Source organism: Larimichthys crocea, chromosome I (assembly GCF_000972845.2).
Source record: "Larimichthys crocea isolate SSNF chromosome I, L_crocea_2.0, whole genome shotgun sequence".
NCBI classification, from domain to species: domain Eukaryota; kingdom Metazoa; phylum Chordata; class Actinopteri; family Sciaenidae; genus Larimichthys; species Larimichthys crocea.
This window is the reverse complement of record NC_040011.1, coordinates 38955262-38973442: the sequence shown is the minus strand read 5'-3', so window position 1 is coordinate 38973442 and position 18181 is coordinate 38955262. Positions and strand designations below refer to the sequence as shown.

The following is an 18181-nucleotide window of genomic DNA, read 5'->3' as shown; positions in this document are numbered from 1 at the left end:
AATATATAATTCCTTATTAAAAAGGATCAAATTCTACTAATTCGATTGTCATACGGTTTTAATGGAGGCGCTGTTGAAGTGCCTTAACAAATGAAATATGAACCCTTATTTAGGTGGCTCTTTACAGGAGTATTCTCCACACAATTCATTTAAATCTCAAAATCTTAATCTGGTTATCGCTCTCTACACAGAACTGAGACTACATGCCATTTTAATTGTCCTTGAGCTCAGCTCAGCCTTTGACAACGTGAGGCAAAATATCTTAATTTACTGTCTGAGTATGCTGGCATCAGTGATATGGCTCTGGAATAGTTCATCTGTTATCTGTTATAAAGGTCCTTCTCTGCTTGGCTGCAAGAAGCCTCCTCCTCCAGCACTCCTCTCTTTTGTGGGGTCAAACAAGGGTCGACTCTAGGTCCCATTTTATTTACTGTATACATGCTACCCTTGGGGCAAATCATTTGTAGACATGATATTGATTTTTATTGCTACGCGGATGTTATACATCTGGATGCTCCAATAGAGCACGGATGTTTCCTGTATTATGTCTTACCTTGCTTCCTACAGTTGAATGACTGCCTAAATGGCTTAATCTCTAGTCTGGATCCTCTTATCTTATAGTGTTAAAAAAAGAGGCCTGTAACCGAGGTGACTCAGACTTATCTTTTGATGGTGAATAAAATAGAGCAGCCTTGCTTTATCCAAAAGACGTTTATCCAAGAACATATTATTTCTTTGTTCTGCAGATTCAGAAAAGGTCGTCCAAACTTTTATCTCCCCCAGACTTAACCATTGCAGTGCACATTATTCTCGTCTTCGTACCACCCAAACAACTGCAACTTATTACAAATAATGTTGCCACAAATTTAACACATTCTAAGAAAAGTGAACACAACGCACCAGTTGTTTCTGCCTTTTGCTGGTTAGCTGTCAATTTAAAAATGATTTTAAGATTTTACTGAATAATCAGGCTCCCTATAAGCTTGATCACTGCTTCAGTTCCTCTGACAGGAACTCAAGCAGTGGTCTAAAGGTGACCAAGCCAGGCTCTTCTGTTGTGCCTGAGATTCTCAAACAAACTTATTGTTGTCTTATAAATCTATTCTTGAATCTCACTTTTATATTATTTGTTTTTACTGTAAGTAGTTTGTTTTAAAATGTGCCCTATAAATGGTATAATTAGGGTATATTAATTAAATAAAACACTTATTAACGAAATACTAATTAAACAGTATAAATCTGTGCACCGTGTTGAATTAAGTATGAATGTATGACTCACCCTTCTTATGTTTCATTTTAGTAATTTAGAAAAAAAAAAAAACGACTACTGCAGCTTACATTATTTCCAGTCATACCACTATTTTCATTTCAGGCGATATAAAAATAGAAAGTAATAATAAAACAAGTGATAAACCATACATTATTTAAAGTGGTGTGTCATAATTTTTTATTTTGCATTCATTTCAGACATCATACAGTTATGACATGAGAAGGGGAAAAATCTTGTTTGCAAAAAATCTGAATTGCAATGATTATTTTCTGTATTTGAAGGTGTCAGCAGTGTTTGGTTTATCCAGAGGAGACCCAGGTTGAAACCAATCCATGACAGTGATAGGTTTAATCCTGCTGAAGGAACCAGGTCACCATGTAGCAGGTGTCCCTGTCACTCAAAAGACACACAGAAGTTAATATTTAGAAATGTGCTGATGCGTTTTGGCCTGCATGTCAGGTAGTGAAGGAATGATCTGTTGTGTGTGGTGGTACAGGACTGGGAAAGATAGGAATGGAGTAAAATGTCTTTTAACGACTCCACACTGCAAACAGAAAGCTAGTGGCGGTTTAAAGGCAGCAGTCAGGTTTACAGATAATTGCCACCATCATGTCAATGTGTTTATTCGTGCAGGAATGTTCTGATTTGTACAGTAGGATATTTATTTGCTGGTTTTTATAGAGAATTAAACCTGTTTGAGTAAATCAAGTTTTAAAAAAGCCAACGTAGCTATTAAGATGGAATGAACAGAAGTGCAAATCAAGTATAAAAAGAAACTTTAGAAGTTAAAGAGAATGTACATGTAAATTAGAGTTTGGTACGTATTTAAAATACAATCCATTTCTCTGATCCTTTTTGTCACAGACACTGTCATAACAAACAACATTCACGTAACCTTTTTTTCCCCCGCCCATGAAAGTTTAACAACATTTTGTTGTACCTTCCCTACTTGTGTCACATACGTATTTTCTTCCAAACCTCATCCAAACAGGCACAATAAGTACATGCATGTTTATCTGCTACTCATGAAAGACATTTCTGATATAAAACAAAATGACCGTTTGTGTTTAGCAAAAGCAACAAAACTTAGCCATACATACATCAATCTCCAATATGAATTTACAATCAATATGCCATTAAATTTGCACATTAACAGCAAATATTTATGCATTAAATTGGTCATCATCAATCACTAGACGTCTTGCAACCTTTGGAATGTGTTTTTCCTGAAACATGGAATCAGTGTTTGATTAAACAGGTGCATCAATGCCACCTCAAACCTCCACATAAGTCTTCATACTCAACACTCCCTTTTTTCTGTCATTCTCATTCAGTCAATATGTCTGTAACGCTTACATTCATTTTAGCAAATGCAGTACACAAAGCAACATATATACACTGTGATTATTGCACTGTGATAATTATGCATAGAATTTATTGTGCATTGATTAAAATGCATAATAAAATGTGATGAATACTTTGACCGTGTATGATAATGCAAATAGCATGTGTTCCACCTAGCACTGTGTTTTTGTCATGGAAAAATGGAAAACAAATTTCTATTCAGTATAATCTAAATCAATATTCACCGTATAGTTAAATTTGATCCTTTACTAATACAGTACAATGAGCATTCCTCAACCAAGGTACTGTATCGTCCAATGAGATATATATTTACACATTACTCATTCCATGTGTCCCTTCTACGCCACAAAATAAAAGTCTTTTCCCATTTTGACTTGCATCAGACCAGCAAACATATTGACAATTCATTAACACTACCAACCAACACCACTAACCAATACTCCTTTACTTAGACATTACTTATTTAGAACAGTGGCTGTGAAGGTATGTTTGTTGTGAAGCTGTAAAAATTATAACATTCATTGAAGTGAATTCAAATATCTTTGGTTATTTTAAGTCTTTTTGGTTTGAGAAGAAGCGTACAAGCAACTGCATTATGTAAAAAGCTTGTTCTTGTCAGTAAATACTATGAATGTGAGTCATATAAAATACTAACACTACCTTGATACAATAATTATTACTGTCCAAGATCATTATTTAAAAGTACAAAAAGGTAACTTATCTAATATTAGTCTGAAATGCCACTAGAAACTATTTTACTGGTTGATCCAATGCCACAAAAGTCTATGAAAACTGAAATAATGGTTTGTGTGCCATCCACTTCAACACTCTCACAGGTCTGTGGAGACGGTGCTTCTCTTCACCCTCAGGCTACCACCCCAGCCACGTGGACAGGTATTGTAGGAGTGCAGGCCTGGCGATCGGAGGCCTGAGTCTTCAGACTCAACAGAGGCATCAGAGTCTGTGAGGGAGCGAGTGTTGTAGAGCCTCACAGGGGAGCAGATCCTCTGTGTGGGTGTAGGAGGAGGGCTGGTGAAAGTAGGGGACTGGGCCCCCAAAGCCCGTGACTGGAAAGGACTGATGGGTGGTTTGTGAGAGTCATAACCATGGTGGGAATTTCCCAGAGGTGAGATGGGGAGGCTGTGACCACTCAGTGCTTTAGGAGAGGGGCTGTTTTTACGTTTGGCTGCGTTGATGATGTTCTTGGCTAGGAGGCGATGGTTGGCTTTAGAGTCTGGATTATTAGTGATAGGGGACATGCAGCGACTGTCTTTGGGTGGAGTAACAGGAGAGATGGCAGAGGATGTGTACAGAGATTTAGTAGCGGGGAAGGATAAACTGGTCTGAGAGAGTGCAGGAGACTGGGAACGTGAGCCCCAAGGAGGAGAGACAGGAGATGTGGCTGAAGATGTTTGATTTGGTCTAGGTGTGGAGACAACAGTGGAAGTATTCTGGCTTACCATTGGGGACTGGCATCTTGAACCCCAAGGAGAAGTAATTGTTTGGGAAGGTCTGGATGAAGGAACAGAGGAAATCGTGGAAGACTGGGTGTTTTGACTCACCATGGGGGACTGACATCTCGATCCCCAAGGAGGAGAACGTGGGGATGTGATTGTGGAGGTTTGGGAGGGTCTGGATGTGTACATGGAGGTGACAGTAGAAGTTTGGGCATGTTGGCTTACCAAAGGGGACTGGCATCTTGAACCCCAAGGAGGGGAAATAGGAGAAGTAGTCGAAGAAGTTTGGAAAGGCCTCAAACCAGAAGTGGAGGAGATGGTGGCCTGGGTATTCTGATTCAGCAGTGGGGACTGACATCTTGAACCCCAAGGAGGCGAGGTGACTGTAGATGTTTGGGAGGGTCTGGATGTTGTAGAGGAGGTAACAGTGGAAAATTGGATATTCTGATTGGCCATAGGGGATTGGCATCTTGTACCCCTGGGAGTGGATACAGGGGAAGTAATTGATCGGTTAGAGATGGTGTTGGTGGGGTGATTTGTTTGGCGGCTCGGAGACCAGGTTCCAGTGGCAGGGCCTTCTGGGCTGCTGAAACGTCTGGTGAGGCTGGGTGTCCTGGTTGGCGTGGGAGTCTCACTGGGGGTTTCAACTGGGGAGGAGTCCTTTTGTATCTGTTGGACCAGGACAAATATATTTTTTAAGACTCATGAAATTACACAGCACAAAAACTTGCAAAATAAGTAGTTTGGACTGTTTGAATTGACCATGACAACCCGTTCTGTTATCCATTACCAGACCAATATTTTACTGTGAAACTTGACAGACCCTTGCCCTATGCAGAAGAAGAAAGTTAATCTGTTTTGATAAAACTGTATTTATGTCTTCAGCCTGAGCCAAAGTGGCATTCAGGTCTTCTGTGGATGTTTCTTCAATAAGCCTGCACACATAAGCCCAGTGTCTCTCTCAGGTTACTGTCATCTGGCCCTCCTGAGGTGGTTAACCTTTACAGGGATATGAAGTTACTCGACTGAAGCAAGGGTTGCATTTATGCACATACTAATTAAAAGCAAACTCTCACTTGTGATAATAATATGACACTGTCTTTAATGCTAAAGCTGACAAGGATCAGTATCCTGTTATGATCTTTAAAGATTAATGTCACTGGTCACATTTCCAAAGTTCAGGCCATCTGTGAAAGAAGTGAGGTCATGGTCAAGGGTGATTCCATTTCTGAGGGTCTGAGCCCCTCAAGACCAACAAGACCAAGGGTCATGTCTGAACATGAAGACACATAACTCAAATTCTTCAGTGTAAAACATCTTGCAATGGGAAGCTGAAATAATTACTTCTAAGCTTTTAAATGTCATATACTGTGTTCCAAAATAGATCTATCTCATGCGGCAAATTATCTGTGTACTTAACGGAGGCATGGCATTTACTGCGTGTTCAAGTGTATGTGAAGTGATTGCAAGAAAGGCAAGAAAGTGAAATAACAAACACTTAAGATTGAATTGAATGGTTGAAAGAAGCTAGTAAAGTCAGGAAACAAGAAAAGGAGAAAGAGGTCACAGCAGAGTGTTAGCATGAAGCTTTAATCAAAGAAGAAAAGATTCACTATAACACAAGTATATAGCGTAACAGACAGGATAACAGCAGAAGAGGGCAATGAATAGGTTTATGAAATGAAACATACATAAACCCTATAGTCTAAAACAAGAATGACGGATGATATTCTGTGAAAAAAACGCTTCTGGAATTACTGTTTTACGTCACAAAAACAATATATATATATATATATATATATATATCGGTGTATGATGCTAATTAGTATTCAGCCTGCAGATTTATTACATCAAAGAATCCAAGTACACACTACATATTTAGGTAGAAAATGCTGGAACGCAGAGTAAATTACCCTGAAGACATAGAGACATAAAAGGAGTTCTCTCGCTCTCGACAGTGAGTAGCATTAAATTGCAAATCATAGATCATAAAGCAGATGCCAGACCATCTGTTAAAATGCTTTGTGAAGCAGCATCACCCTGGTACCCACAGAATTGGGAGACAAAACGGAAAAAGTGTGAGGTTATTTCTCATCATGTTTTAAACATCCAGAAAATTGAAGTATTTTAGTGCTGACGTGCTCAGCAGCTGTGGTATGGAAGTGATTACATTGAGGCACATTTTTATTTTAATTGAAGGTAATTACTGTGTTTGGGTGTTACTATGGGAAAATAAAATTATATTTTCTCTGTAAGATGTATTCACTTGGACATGGTGTGGCCCTAGCTGCAATTATTATGATGTTTCTTATGGATCAGTTGTTTTCTGATACATGTGAGCATTAAAATATTTCACACGTAAAAATATTGCACTCTGTTATATACCTACACTGCAAGAGACAGTATTAGAAGAAGGCACAAGTGAACAGAAAAGTGTAATTTCAGCCATATTAAAATCTGTTTCAATTTTCCAACCAAGTGTGTAATCCCCCTAATCTAAACAAATATTCTAAAAATAGTACATGGAGGGTTTCCACACCTGTGGCGCAATCCCTGCCTTCTTGGCAGAAAACGTGGGTCTTGGTGCCTGGATTGTTGACCGAGGAGAAGACACTCGCTCTGGAGAAAAGGCTGACATAGGTGAACTGATCCTTGGCTGCCCAGAGACTTGATTTGATGGATATTCTGCTCCTCTTGTGGGACTGAGAGGCAACTGTGGGGACATACACTGGGTAGTGAAGGGAGAAGAGTTATTAGGTAAGGACGACTGTCTCGAGAAAGTCGTGGCAGACATCATGTTCTTGGACTGTGGTGCTCCTCTGGGTAGGGTACTCAGGGGGTCCTTAGTTGGGTTAAGGATGAAGAGGGAAGAGTTGATCTGGTAAGGCCGGTGCCTTGACAGGTCCATCTCTATCTTGGAGCAACCATTTTCTAAAAGAGGTGGCTCTGGAATTGGCTCTGGTGTTGGAGCCTTTTTCCTTGGCTTTTGCTTGACTGCTTGTTGGGCCTTTAGGTTTTGTGAAAGCTGAGCGCTCATGTCAGAGCTTTTAGCAATAGCCTTGACCCTGCCGGGCATGTTTGACGGGTACACCCAAGATGGAGGAAGAGACATCGTGGGAGAAGGAGACCTAACTTGTCCTGCATTTTGTTTCTCAACAACATATTTCTCCATCCTGGACTGACGCTTGGCAAACAGCTCAGCCCCCTTTCCGGATACATCGGTGAGGTTCTGCTCTGGCCTGTGCTCTGCCCTCGGTCTAGTCCTGGAGCTCTTGAGGCAGGAAGACCACTCTGGAGCTCTTGCCTCGTCGGCCGTGTCCTCTTCCTTGGCGAGAAAGTTGGAGGCTTCTGCACCCAACGCCAGCAACTCTTCCTCGGATCCTGGCTCAGGCACAGATCTATGTCCATATTTCTTCCTTTCATCCGCCCCCTGTACCAGGGAGAGCAGCTCGGGGTTCGGAGCCACCACTGGCTTCTCTTTGAACGTGAACATTGCCTTCCTATTTGCCCTTCTAACAGCGCCCTCCTCAAGTATTCCTGTTTTTATTGATGTCATTTGCTTCCTTTCTCCAGCAGGCTGAGGAACAAATGTAGAGGGCTTGGGAGCTGTGGGAGGGCCATAATGAGGCATGGGTGGGTACTGAGATAAAGAAGGAACAGGGAACTGGGAGGGTGGAGGAGAGGAAGGGGACATGACGGAAGACATTGGAGGTGGACTGGAGTAGTAGGCCTGTGGGGGCTGGTTTGTAAAGGCTGGTAGAGGAGGTGTGGGATATGACGGAGGAGGCGGAGGTGAGAATGCCACAGGTAAGGGAGCAGTGAAAGCAGGGAGAGGAGGAGTGGAGTAAGAAGGAGGAGGGGGGATCTCCATGACAGGGCTGACTGCCTCTGGAGACTGCACTGTCAGCGGCGAGAAAAAGGGCCTGGCAGTTCGATTGATGATAGTGCTTGGCTGCTTGGCTGTGGGTACAGACGCCCTCTCAGGTCCAGAGGTACTGTGGCAGCCATTATGAAGCTTTCCAGGGGGAGCTGGCCGTGTGTGGCCTCCATTTATCTCTGCTTCCCCTTCAGCGTGTCCAATCAGAACTGGATCAGCATTATTACTTCCAGGGGGAATCTCATCCTTGACTTTGTCCTCAAGCTCCTCGTGGATTTTATTCCCTGCCTCGTCCTCTTCCTCCTGCTCCTCCTTGACAGGGAGGAAATGTCTCTCTTGGATAACATGGTCCTCCATGTGCTCCTCCTTGTGAAAATCCTTACCTGAACCCTCAGTGATATCACTTACAGAATGTACCCTCCCAGGTGGTGACAAGAGTGGCCTGGTAGTGCTATTTTTAAAGTTCAGGTCTCTATCCTTTTCTTCACTGCTCCTCTCTGCCCATGTTAGTTTGTTAGATGAGGGGTCGGTTTTCACATTCTCAGCTCTGTCCTCCTCTGAACCCTCTCCACAGCTTTCAAGTGTAAAGGCGTTGACCCTCTGCTTGCGTCGGTTGAAGAGCTGCACGCCCCTGGAGCTGGAGTTTGAAGGGATGGTGAGCTGAGCAGCAATAATCTGACTCCTCACACGAGCCTCCTTTAACTCCTTCTCTGACAAACTGGCACTTCGGGTCAGATCTGGGAGTGAAAGAGACAGGGAGAGAGAATTATCAGTCATTAAGAGAAAAAAAGGATTTTGTCTATTTTTTTGAGATGTTTAAATAATGATGAAAGGGAGCCTAACTTAAGGAGACTTAGCAATGTGCTACATCTACTGTTCAAACAAAGACAACTCCCTCAACATCTAATTAAAGCTCACCACACAGCTTTAATGTACAAATGGGGAGAACCGGCTTGGACAAATTTTTAACAAGTCTAGGATTTAATATTCTCTTTAAAACCCACATAATTGTTTCTGGCCATATGGTTTTGATTGTTCTTTGCAGTACTTTTTATTCCGACCAATCCAGCGAGAAAAATGCGGCTTTGTGGACACTTGACTCAGCAGATTGGAGCTCTAGACAAAGAACTAACAGACGTGGGCGGAGAAACATTTCAAATAAACATTTTATTAAGAAGGACATAAAAGCGTGTTGACTAAAGTTAATAAAAAGGTCTAGGTCAATGTCTCCTACAGAGCCAACATAAATAGTCGTCGATCATGTCTGACCCTGATGTCGGAGTTTTCACTGATTACCTTGAAATCATGGAATAAGACATGTCTGTGTTCAAATTGCAGTTTGTTTTCTGAGCTTAAGAGCTCCATTCCAGGCAACGGAGCTATTTCCTCTGCCATCTGCAGTAGTCCCTCCCTGAGCATTCCTTCACCGCTGAGAAAACTCCCCGCCTGAGCTTCCAACATGCCTTTGGTTTCTCTCTGTAGTTAATTTGTGCAATACTGCAGCTCTGACTCTTAATAGACCATTTTTACAATCTATGTTTTCCAAAAATGACATCTTTCGACTGCTGCCTATAAACATACTATACAATCAAGTGTTCCCAGCTTAAATATAGTGACTTCATCATGCTTCAAAATTCACAAGAGGAAAATCTGCATCTTTCCTCTTTTCTTTTTTTTTTTTTTTTGTAACAGAATAAAATCCTGCAGTCAAGCCTCCAGTCGATTCTCTGAGTGGCATTTTAAAGGAGAATATCTCGTTGTGGTGATGCATCTGGTAGATCATTCATCTAATTAATGTAACTCTGACTGGTGGAAGATATTTAACGTCCCTCCAGGAGGTTTCTCAGACAGCTGGCACAGCCAATGCTCTTTCGTCATTTAATAAGGTGACGAATCCAGGCAGCTACATTATTTGATGTAATCATGTGCCAATCATAATAATTATGCATAAATCAATCACTTCTGAAGCTTTCCTATAGCGCTCAATCTGGATGCAGTTTTTCCTGGCACAGAGTATAAAGTTAATATGATCATTCCCCCAGTAAAAGGAATAATATCCATCTGTCATTGATTTTACAGACTTAAAGTCTGCCCTCACAGTAATTGAATTAACTCTTTGTAGGGTACCCTTGAGTTCCTTTTACATAAACCCATTTAGAGTTCAATGACATCTGTTTATTATCTAATGTTTATCTTATGTTTTGTAATTTATAAAGACAGACTATAGGGCTTATTTGGATTAGAAACATTTGCAGTCCATTTACATGCACAAAATTACACCCTTTGATGATGGGGGTGGTTGTGTTCTCAAGCAAGAGGGTCAACTATAGTAAATCAATCAACCTGACACTGATAGAAACAGGACATGACACTATAAAAAGCCAATATTACAACTGTCGTACATATTTTTGACAAGAATATAACAAGAATAAAAGCATTATCACATAACCCTTTAAACAAGCGGTCCTATTACCAATATTGACATGAGCATAAATCACCTTCCTTTATAGACCACTGCAGAAAGGAACCAACCTCCCACACAGGTACTTACTTTATATTCAGTGCATTTTATTAAGGTTGTCAATATGGATGGGAATCACCACCACAGGTCCCGATGACATTTTTAGTAGCTTTTTTATTTATATAATTCAGGCTACCTGAATATACCTGAGCCAGAGCAGCGAGGCTTGAAATTGAAAAGTGTCCTTACTGTAAACATCTTATCTCAAGTGGGAGCGAGACAGGTTATCAAGTGTCACACAGGTGCAAATCCCATCAGTGATGAATATCATGACAAAAATAGTGACACTATGAAATGTGGACTTTTGTTTAAGAGTTTTTTAAAAGGTTTTTAAGTTTTTTTGACTATATCGTGAAGAAAATTTTGTTTTTATCTGATTAAATGACACCAACCACTTAGTTATGACATCCCCAGTAATAGGTAAACTCATTAAGATGTTAATCAACAACTAATAATGCCAATAAATCTGAGCTGAGTAAATTAATTCATCTTATTTTCAAGTTAGAGAGCAAACTTCAGATCTGATTACATAGCAAGGCTAAAAATCCAGTTACTTTTAACTTATGAGGAAAGAAATGAGTTTATGGACAGTAGCCGATGTGTTTAGTTACAAAAACATCACACAGCTACAAACAAGTCAAATTTCTTCACAAATCAGACAAGCTCAAGTTCTTCCTCAGTTTTAGTTCAAGGCTGTGATATGTCCTAATGGTTCACGAGTTAACTTTAAGTTTAATTTATCCTGCTGGATCCACTTTAGTGCCTTATCCCTTACCTTTCTCATGTCAAATTCAGAGCTCCGCTGTTTTGTAGTACTTCCACAAGAGTTTTCAATTTAACTGCGTCTGATAGCTTCACACCCCCTTTCTGTAGCGAGACACAGGATCGGATTTCTTTCTCTCCGCAGTCCAGCACAGAGACAGACAGACAGGCAGGGAGGGAGGGAAGGAAGGCGGGAGGGAGGTGGTCTGTAGCTGGAAGCTGTGCTGTCATCCAGCCTCCAGCTCTGTTTCACTTTTTTTTTCAAATCTGCACCTCCACCCGGTTTCCACTAATTATACAAGCATGCCTCCGAGAGAGGAGCTTAGGGCTTCTGTTGCAGAAGTATTGATGTTTTAGCAGTTGCGCACAGACTACACTTTGTTTTGACAGTTCTGGAGAGGTATCCGATCAATGGCAAGTATTGAGCAGCTTATCTCTGTCTAATGTCCTGTGATGACGGGGAAGTGTCTGACCCTTGTTGCAGTCTTTGAAGTGAAATGGGATAGTCCAGATTATGGATTAGACCACTGAAACTCCAGAGATCTAGCACCTGACCTCTGCTGCCCTCGGCGTCTGTCTGGATATCCCCATGTAAGTGTGCCTGTGTGTGTTATTCTGCACACTCCCCAAACCCCAAAGTGTCTGCCCTCTCTTAACCTCCGAACCCTCTCGGCCCTAAGATCCAACCTGCGAGGGAGGGATAAGAATTTTCTGTCCTCAAGCATCAAAAAAACTCAATGATGCATACCCTCCCCTTACTCTTCTAACTTTCTGTACCTCATCCCTCTGCCCTCTGTCCCATCTCCTCATCCCAGCGTGCATAAACCCAGATGGCCAACTCCCCCACAGCGGGAGGATTTAAGTCAGCAGGCCAACCCTGAATTTGTGTATCAAAGGTAAGATTACCCTGTCGGATGTTATCTTTCTCCGGGCGATGGCTGTGGGGTGAGCGGGATGACAGCACCAGCCCCCGTGGGTGATGTGTGAAGCGGTATGGAAAGACAAGGATTAACAGAGGTCCTGGGATCTTACCAGACTGAATGTGACCTAAACTCTCAGTGGATCTCATGGGAGAAATAAAAGACCAGCTCAGATGTGGAAACCAAGCCGTGCTGCTCATATTGTTACTTTTGTATGTTGAATGAATGGTCTCTGCAGAGGCGTAGCCGACTATTAACTGTGCTTTTGTGTTGTTTTTGGTGATCTCTGCTCCATTAGAGGAAACCAATTAGTGAGGAATGAGTGATGGGAACAGTGTTCGAGCTACACAGGCTATAGATCTATATCAGGAACAATTATCTGATGGCCATGACCTTTCTGTTATTCTTCCTTGGAGCACAATGTCTTTTCACTCACTTTGAATAGTGCATCCGACAGACTTGTCACAGCCCAGAGGTAATTATCTTTCCAGTTGAGTATGGTTTTAGTGTTTTTCCATCTCTATCTTTTAACAGCATAATGTTTTGGTGCTATTATAGAGTGCGAACTCCTCTTTTTCTTACGTTAACCACTGTGAAAGTAAAAAAGAAAGTTTGGAAATAAGTTTCCAAGCTGCTTTCGCCACAAGTTAGCCCATTACCATCGGTGGCTGTGTTGTATATTAAGACCGTCCTTTAGCAGCAATGCATGATTGCATTTCCATTACTGTTGGGGCAGCCTGTATTTTTACGGCATGGAAACAGATGTTTCATGGGGAACCTCACTGTGTCAAGTTGCACTGACGAGGCAGGGCTGCCTGTTTTCTCTATTTACTGCCTACTCCTCTCAGTTATAGGCTTTCTGATATGATAATATACTGCAGTTCAAGATATACCGTAGCATTAAGGCAGCACTACAAACAAACAACTGGAAATATATTTACAGCTACATTTCACAGTGTTATGGAGTAATAATACATCTTCTTGTTGCTGTTTTGGCTCCACAAATTTGAACTGTGAAATCCAGATAAACAAACACTTACTTGTTTTCCGGCTCATCTGTTCTTTGTTGAGACCTGTCTTCTCCCATGATGCATTGCACTCTGTCCCAGTGGTGTGCATGTTTTGCGTTGCCTGGAGAGGTTTTCTCAATCCTCCTGGACTCCAGCTCACCCCTCTCCTGATAGGCATATGTCCCTTCTCCATCTCCATTGCTACCCACGGTAAAATACTTCTGCTGCAGCTGCAGCAGAAACAAAAGCCCTTAGCAGAAGTGCTTCGTTCCAATCGGCTCGATCTTCCCTCCAGATAAGATAACGCTTTTGTTCCAGTTGGAAGATGGGAGGTTTAGTCCTTACTGGCAAGCAGTGAATAAGTTTGGAAAAACAAGAAAACACACAAAAAGAGACAAGGAAAGGAGTAGCTCAACTTTCCAGGTTGTTGCTTCCGGTCATGGATCCTCTTTCATTAATAATCCTTCCAAATCTTGTGCTGTAGTCAGCCGAAATTTGATGGAAGAAGTGCGCTCTTACTTTGGTCTTCATGAAGTATTATTCTCTATCTAACAGGACCTCCCAGGAGGGTCAGCTACAATGTGCCTTGGATGCGTTCCATGGACGACTGCCATGAAAATTGCACAAGTTTGTTGTGCTCTGTTGAAAATCTGGCAAAGAGGGCTGAGAAACAGTCCAGTCTTCTCTATTTGCATCTCTCTAATACTCCTTTTTTTTCTTTCCCAAACGTTGCTCTTCCTCCTCTGCTATTTTGGTCACCAAAACATGCTTTTCGTCTGCATCGCAATCTCCAGCCCGCAGATTATTTTTCTTTCAGAGAAAAGGATCTGCCCTTTATCTTGCAGTTCATAACTCTACAGTGACGTGAAGGGGAACTGTGTATATGGCGGTTTCCTGCTGTGAGGTGCATGTAAGGAATAACACTTCACTCAGGAAAGGTCATTCCAGAGAGAGGTTTGTATTCCAATGTATGCACTTTAAGTTGCTTTATTCTGGCGTCCTGTGTTTTTTCTCATAAAGCCAGACACAGTGACAGCCAGATAATCAATTTCTTGCTTTTGTTTATTCACAAAACCACAATTGCCGGTAATTGTTTTAGTTTGGTGGACCAAGCTTGAGCTGGAGCTAAGAGAATTCCTCAGTTGATGAAAGGTCACTGTACTTTATCTAATCCGTCTCCGTGTCCATTTTCTGTCCAGAACCACCTGCAAAAAAGAGAAATACGTAGGTTAAAAATCTGCTATCTTCATTTCCGTTATTTAAATGTGGCATTTGCAAAGACAAAAGCTGGATGTTACATCTACCCACAACCACAGCTTTGGCAAACAGCTGGTACAAGAATTCGACTCAGTTTTCCATCATCGCCCTTTGTGATATGGCACAAGTTTCAACCCACTGCTTTGTACAAGATTGAAAGTATTACATGTGACTGTTTCAGGGAGTCCGCCCAAAAGACCTGAACTTTGTGCAGACAAATTGAAATTGGCTTGAAAAACATTTTAACATACTCTGCCTGCCTCTTCTCGTTCTCTTAATGAACAATAGTTTACTTCCAAAACGCATAAATCTCTACTTGTGTCCATTTTTGGACACAAGACGAAGATCAGCCTTTGAACTGTAGTCAGCTAAAAGAGTGGAAAAGGAAATGAGGAGACGCCTTTATAAAAGTCTGAACATGATAAACTCAGTTTTCTCCAAAGAAGGAAGGAAGGTCACAATTCATTAAGGCTTTAAGGTCAGAAATCTATATTAAACCTGCCAAAAATGTAGCTTTATCTCTGCTTCAGATTAAAGATTTCCATGCAGCATGAAGAGACAAACAAAGATTTGAATGTCCTACAGTCACCTCTATCGCATCTCTCCCTCTTATATGATAAAACATTTCATAAGATCAGCAGTGTCATGTTCCCCCGTTAAAGCTAATAAGACTCACTAGCAAAGTTTGTAATAATAAACCCGTGTTTTCATGTCCTTGTCCTTGATCAGACTTGCCTTTCCTTGAAGCAGATCACGGTTGCGTTTGTTTTTACTTAAGAGTCACCACTGTAACGTGCAGTTCAGAGAACTACAGACATACTCATTATTTTGAAATGCCTTTTCAGTGATTCCTCAGAGGCATAGCAACCACGCTCACATTCATCTTTCCTGAAGGTGTGCAAGCACCGTGAACCTGTCTATGTCCCTCGAAGACTGTACTTTGCGGAGACGCTTCTGGACATGACAGCTGACTCATGTCTGTACGCGGACTGCTCATTGGCCCCTGAACACAATCAGCCCAAACAAAACATTGCCCCACCTCCCTGCAGAAAAGCAACAAAAATCCTCCACAATTTAGCTTACTGGCGTGATCGTGTCAAGCGAAAAGAGATGAAGGCCGGTATTGTTTAGTCTCTCTGACAACAGCTCTTTGATTCCCCCAGATGTGTTAGGATCAATCTGGAGCTCATTTGGAGACTCACACTGTCTTTTTAGATTAGCACCTCATCTTTCTACATTTTCTTTATTTATACTCTCTTCAACATTTCATACTTGACAACTGTTGGACAAAGAACATATGTAGGAAACTTAAAACTGACAGAGATGCAGGCTTGACCCTGGCTCAAAAAAACATAATGCAGACATGTGGAGTCCTGGAATCCGCACCAGCCACACAGTTCTTTTTCTTTTGGTCCCAGCTTGTTAATATCCAGCTTGGGTGTTGTATTTCTTCCAAACTAACTTGTGATATTTACCCAACTCCAACTGATCCTATACACTAGCCATACCTAGATCTGATGTCATCTCCCCTCCTTCTCTCCTCCCCACTCTACCCTCCAATTACCTTGAAGTTCAAAAGTTATTTTACAGTGCCCACCTGTCCAGCTCAGCTCCCACCCCCTCACAGTTTCCCTGTGCCACCCAGTGACCTCCATGATTAGAGCCAAGGATATCATTTACAGTCTGCCTCAGCCCGTAGGCCACTTTGGTGTGTAATCATAGAGTTCCTGTACATCGTCAACATATGATGAATTCATATGCAGACAGCAAATCTATCCCAGAGCTCTTTGCAGCATGTCTTGCATAGTGATGACGCGCAAAAGAAATGGCTTTGGCAGCCGTAGAAACTGTAATCATTCATTTGTCCCTCGTGGCTGTTGTCTTGTACATTTATTTTACATCTGCATCAATAGCCAGCTTGTAGAAAGCATGTCAGCCACCTAATAACTCATGCACTGCATCCATTTTCAACTCAGGTATGACATCTGTACATCATCAGTTGCTCAGGGCACACATGTGTGGATGTTAGGTGAGCATGCATTCCAACCTACTGTAAGACTTAAAAGTGTATCAGTTACATGGCTTATAATGAGGCATTTGGTCATGACATTGACTGGCAAGTCTTTATGATTGAATACCTCAGGGGCAGAGCTGCCATGTGCCTGCTATCTCTTGCCTTTTGTCTGGTTCCTTTACAGTTTGGGAAGCAAAACTCATTCAGCCGTAAATGCTAAAGGCTTTAGCAGGGCCCTTTGCTCTCTCGCTTAGACAAAGAGCCATTCAAGGGCCCTCGCAGCGCTACGAAATAATTTTGGGTCATGCTCCAAAATTGGCATTCCCGGTTCATAATTCCTCAGGAGGCTGTGATAGTCAACATGCCTTGGCTTGTGCTGGCTGATGACTGACATTGCAAGGCACAGACTCCAATAAAAGTAACAGACGTCTCCTTCTCTACTTCTTCTATTTCTCTTTTCACTTTTAGGCATCGTGCAAGTGTAATCATAAATCATGCGGACAGCAAAACCTTGTAATGAGGAGTCTGCTTCGTGTGCAGCTCATCCTACTCTTGCACTCTCACAGGTGGAGAACTTCAAGATGCAAAGATAAATACTTAAAGTAGGAGTGTATGATCCGGTGCCAAGAGGGAGGTACCTTCTAAAACAATCAAAGTCATAATGTGAAAACTGTTAGACATCAAAGAGAGACTGTACGAGCACTTAAAAAATTAATAATGTCTGCATATAATATCAATACTGCAGGATGGCATTGGTTTTTTCTACATATTAAAACTTTTTTCAAGAGTTTTAAAGCATCTTCTGTCACAGCAAACTAAAGGGGTATCACTAGTGACTGTACTGTATGTAGATAGTAACATATGGCTTAACAAAACCTACAGTTGCCCCCTGTAAAGCAGTTAATGGGCCTCACCTGTTGTGTTAACAGGAAGCAATTACTTATATATGTAAGTCAATACAGCTCCAGCCAGGTTTTTAATTGGATACACCCTCTAATGTTACACAGTGCAGTTCAAGTCTATAACCTGGCTACACAGCAGGCTCCACAATGTCAGGACAATAGTCTCGGATATCAGTGACCACAGTGCTAATGTAACCAACCAACCCCCTCTGCAAGTCTGCAGTCTGCACCAGGGGGGGAAAAACAGCGGCCACAGATGTTTGTCATCTACTCAAACAAAGACTTTCAAAGTTTCTCTCCTCTCTTTACTGCATTCCTTTCGCTCCCTCTCTCCCTCTCTGTGTTTCTCTTTCTCCAAACAAAGATAGCGTCTTACCCCGAAAAAGATAAACCTAATGGGCTGCAGGTGACAAAATCTGCAGCAATCACAGTTGCACAGCGACAGACAAAATTCCAGGATTCTGGATACTCCTTCCTGTTAGATGTGTGTTGTTGGTTTAGTCATGCTGCTCACCTGTACTCCGGTGGGTCTGGCTGTGTGAGGCAGCGAGTGTGTGTACTGCCCCTTTTCAGTTTCTACGACTCCACACACACACCTCCCCTTTTTTTTTTACCTCTCTTCTCTCTCTCCTCTCTCCTCTCTCTCTCTCTCTTCCTCTCTCTCAATTGAAGCAGACGAAGGATGGGGGTGGGAGGGGGGTCAGTTGGAACACAGAAGGCTCTTTGTCTGGGATCTTTTCATATGGTTTCCTTCAAGCTTGCATACTGAACACATTATGCTATAATATATTTTCATATTCAACACAGGGATGTTGAGGGACCAGTG

General features: G+C 41.8%; 1 protein-coding gene across 2 annotated transcripts; it reads right to left on the bottom strand.

The window, feature by feature from the left end:
- Nucleotides 1-1423: 1423 nt before the first annotated feature.
- synpo (synaptopodin) lies at nucleotides 1424-17972 on the bottom strand. 2 transcript variants are annotated; one of them, XM_019268484.2, is made up of 4 exons: nucleotides 17870-17972; nucleotides 13213-14387; nucleotides 6632-8706; nucleotides 1424-4761 (listed from the first exon to the last, which is right to left on the bottom strand). In XM_019268484.2, exons 2-4 carry the CDS (start codon nucleotides 13379-13381, stop codon nucleotides 3466-3468), a joined length of 3540 nt encoding a protein of 1179 aa, XP_019124029.2. In that variant the 5' UTR covers nucleotides 13382-14387; nucleotides 17870-17972; the 3' UTR covers nucleotides 1424-3465. The 2 variants fall into 2 exon arrangements, with proteins under 2 accessions (XP_019124029.2, XP_010735787.3); XM_010737485.3 differs by lacking the exon at nucleotides 17870-17972 and adding an exon at nucleotides 17732-17845.
- Between the last annotated feature and the right edge of the window lie 209 nt (nucleotides 17973-18181).

What these genes read in the sequence shown, in the direction of transcription:
- synpo (XM_019268484.2), bottom strand. Translation starts at nt 13,381, where the DNA reads ATGGAGATGGAGAAGGGACATATGCCTATCAGGAGAGGGGTGAGCTGG. An exon ending in ACAGATGAGCCGGAAAACAA is followed by an intron (nt 8,707 to 13,212) that starts GTAAGTGTTTGT and finishes TTTCACTCCCAG; the next exon opens with ATCTGACCCGAAGTGCCAGT. An exon ending in AGGCAGGGATTGCGCCACAG is followed by an intron (nt 4,762 to 6,631) that starts GTGTGGAAACCC and finishes CTGGTCCAACAG; the next exon opens with ATACAAAAGGACTCCTCCCC.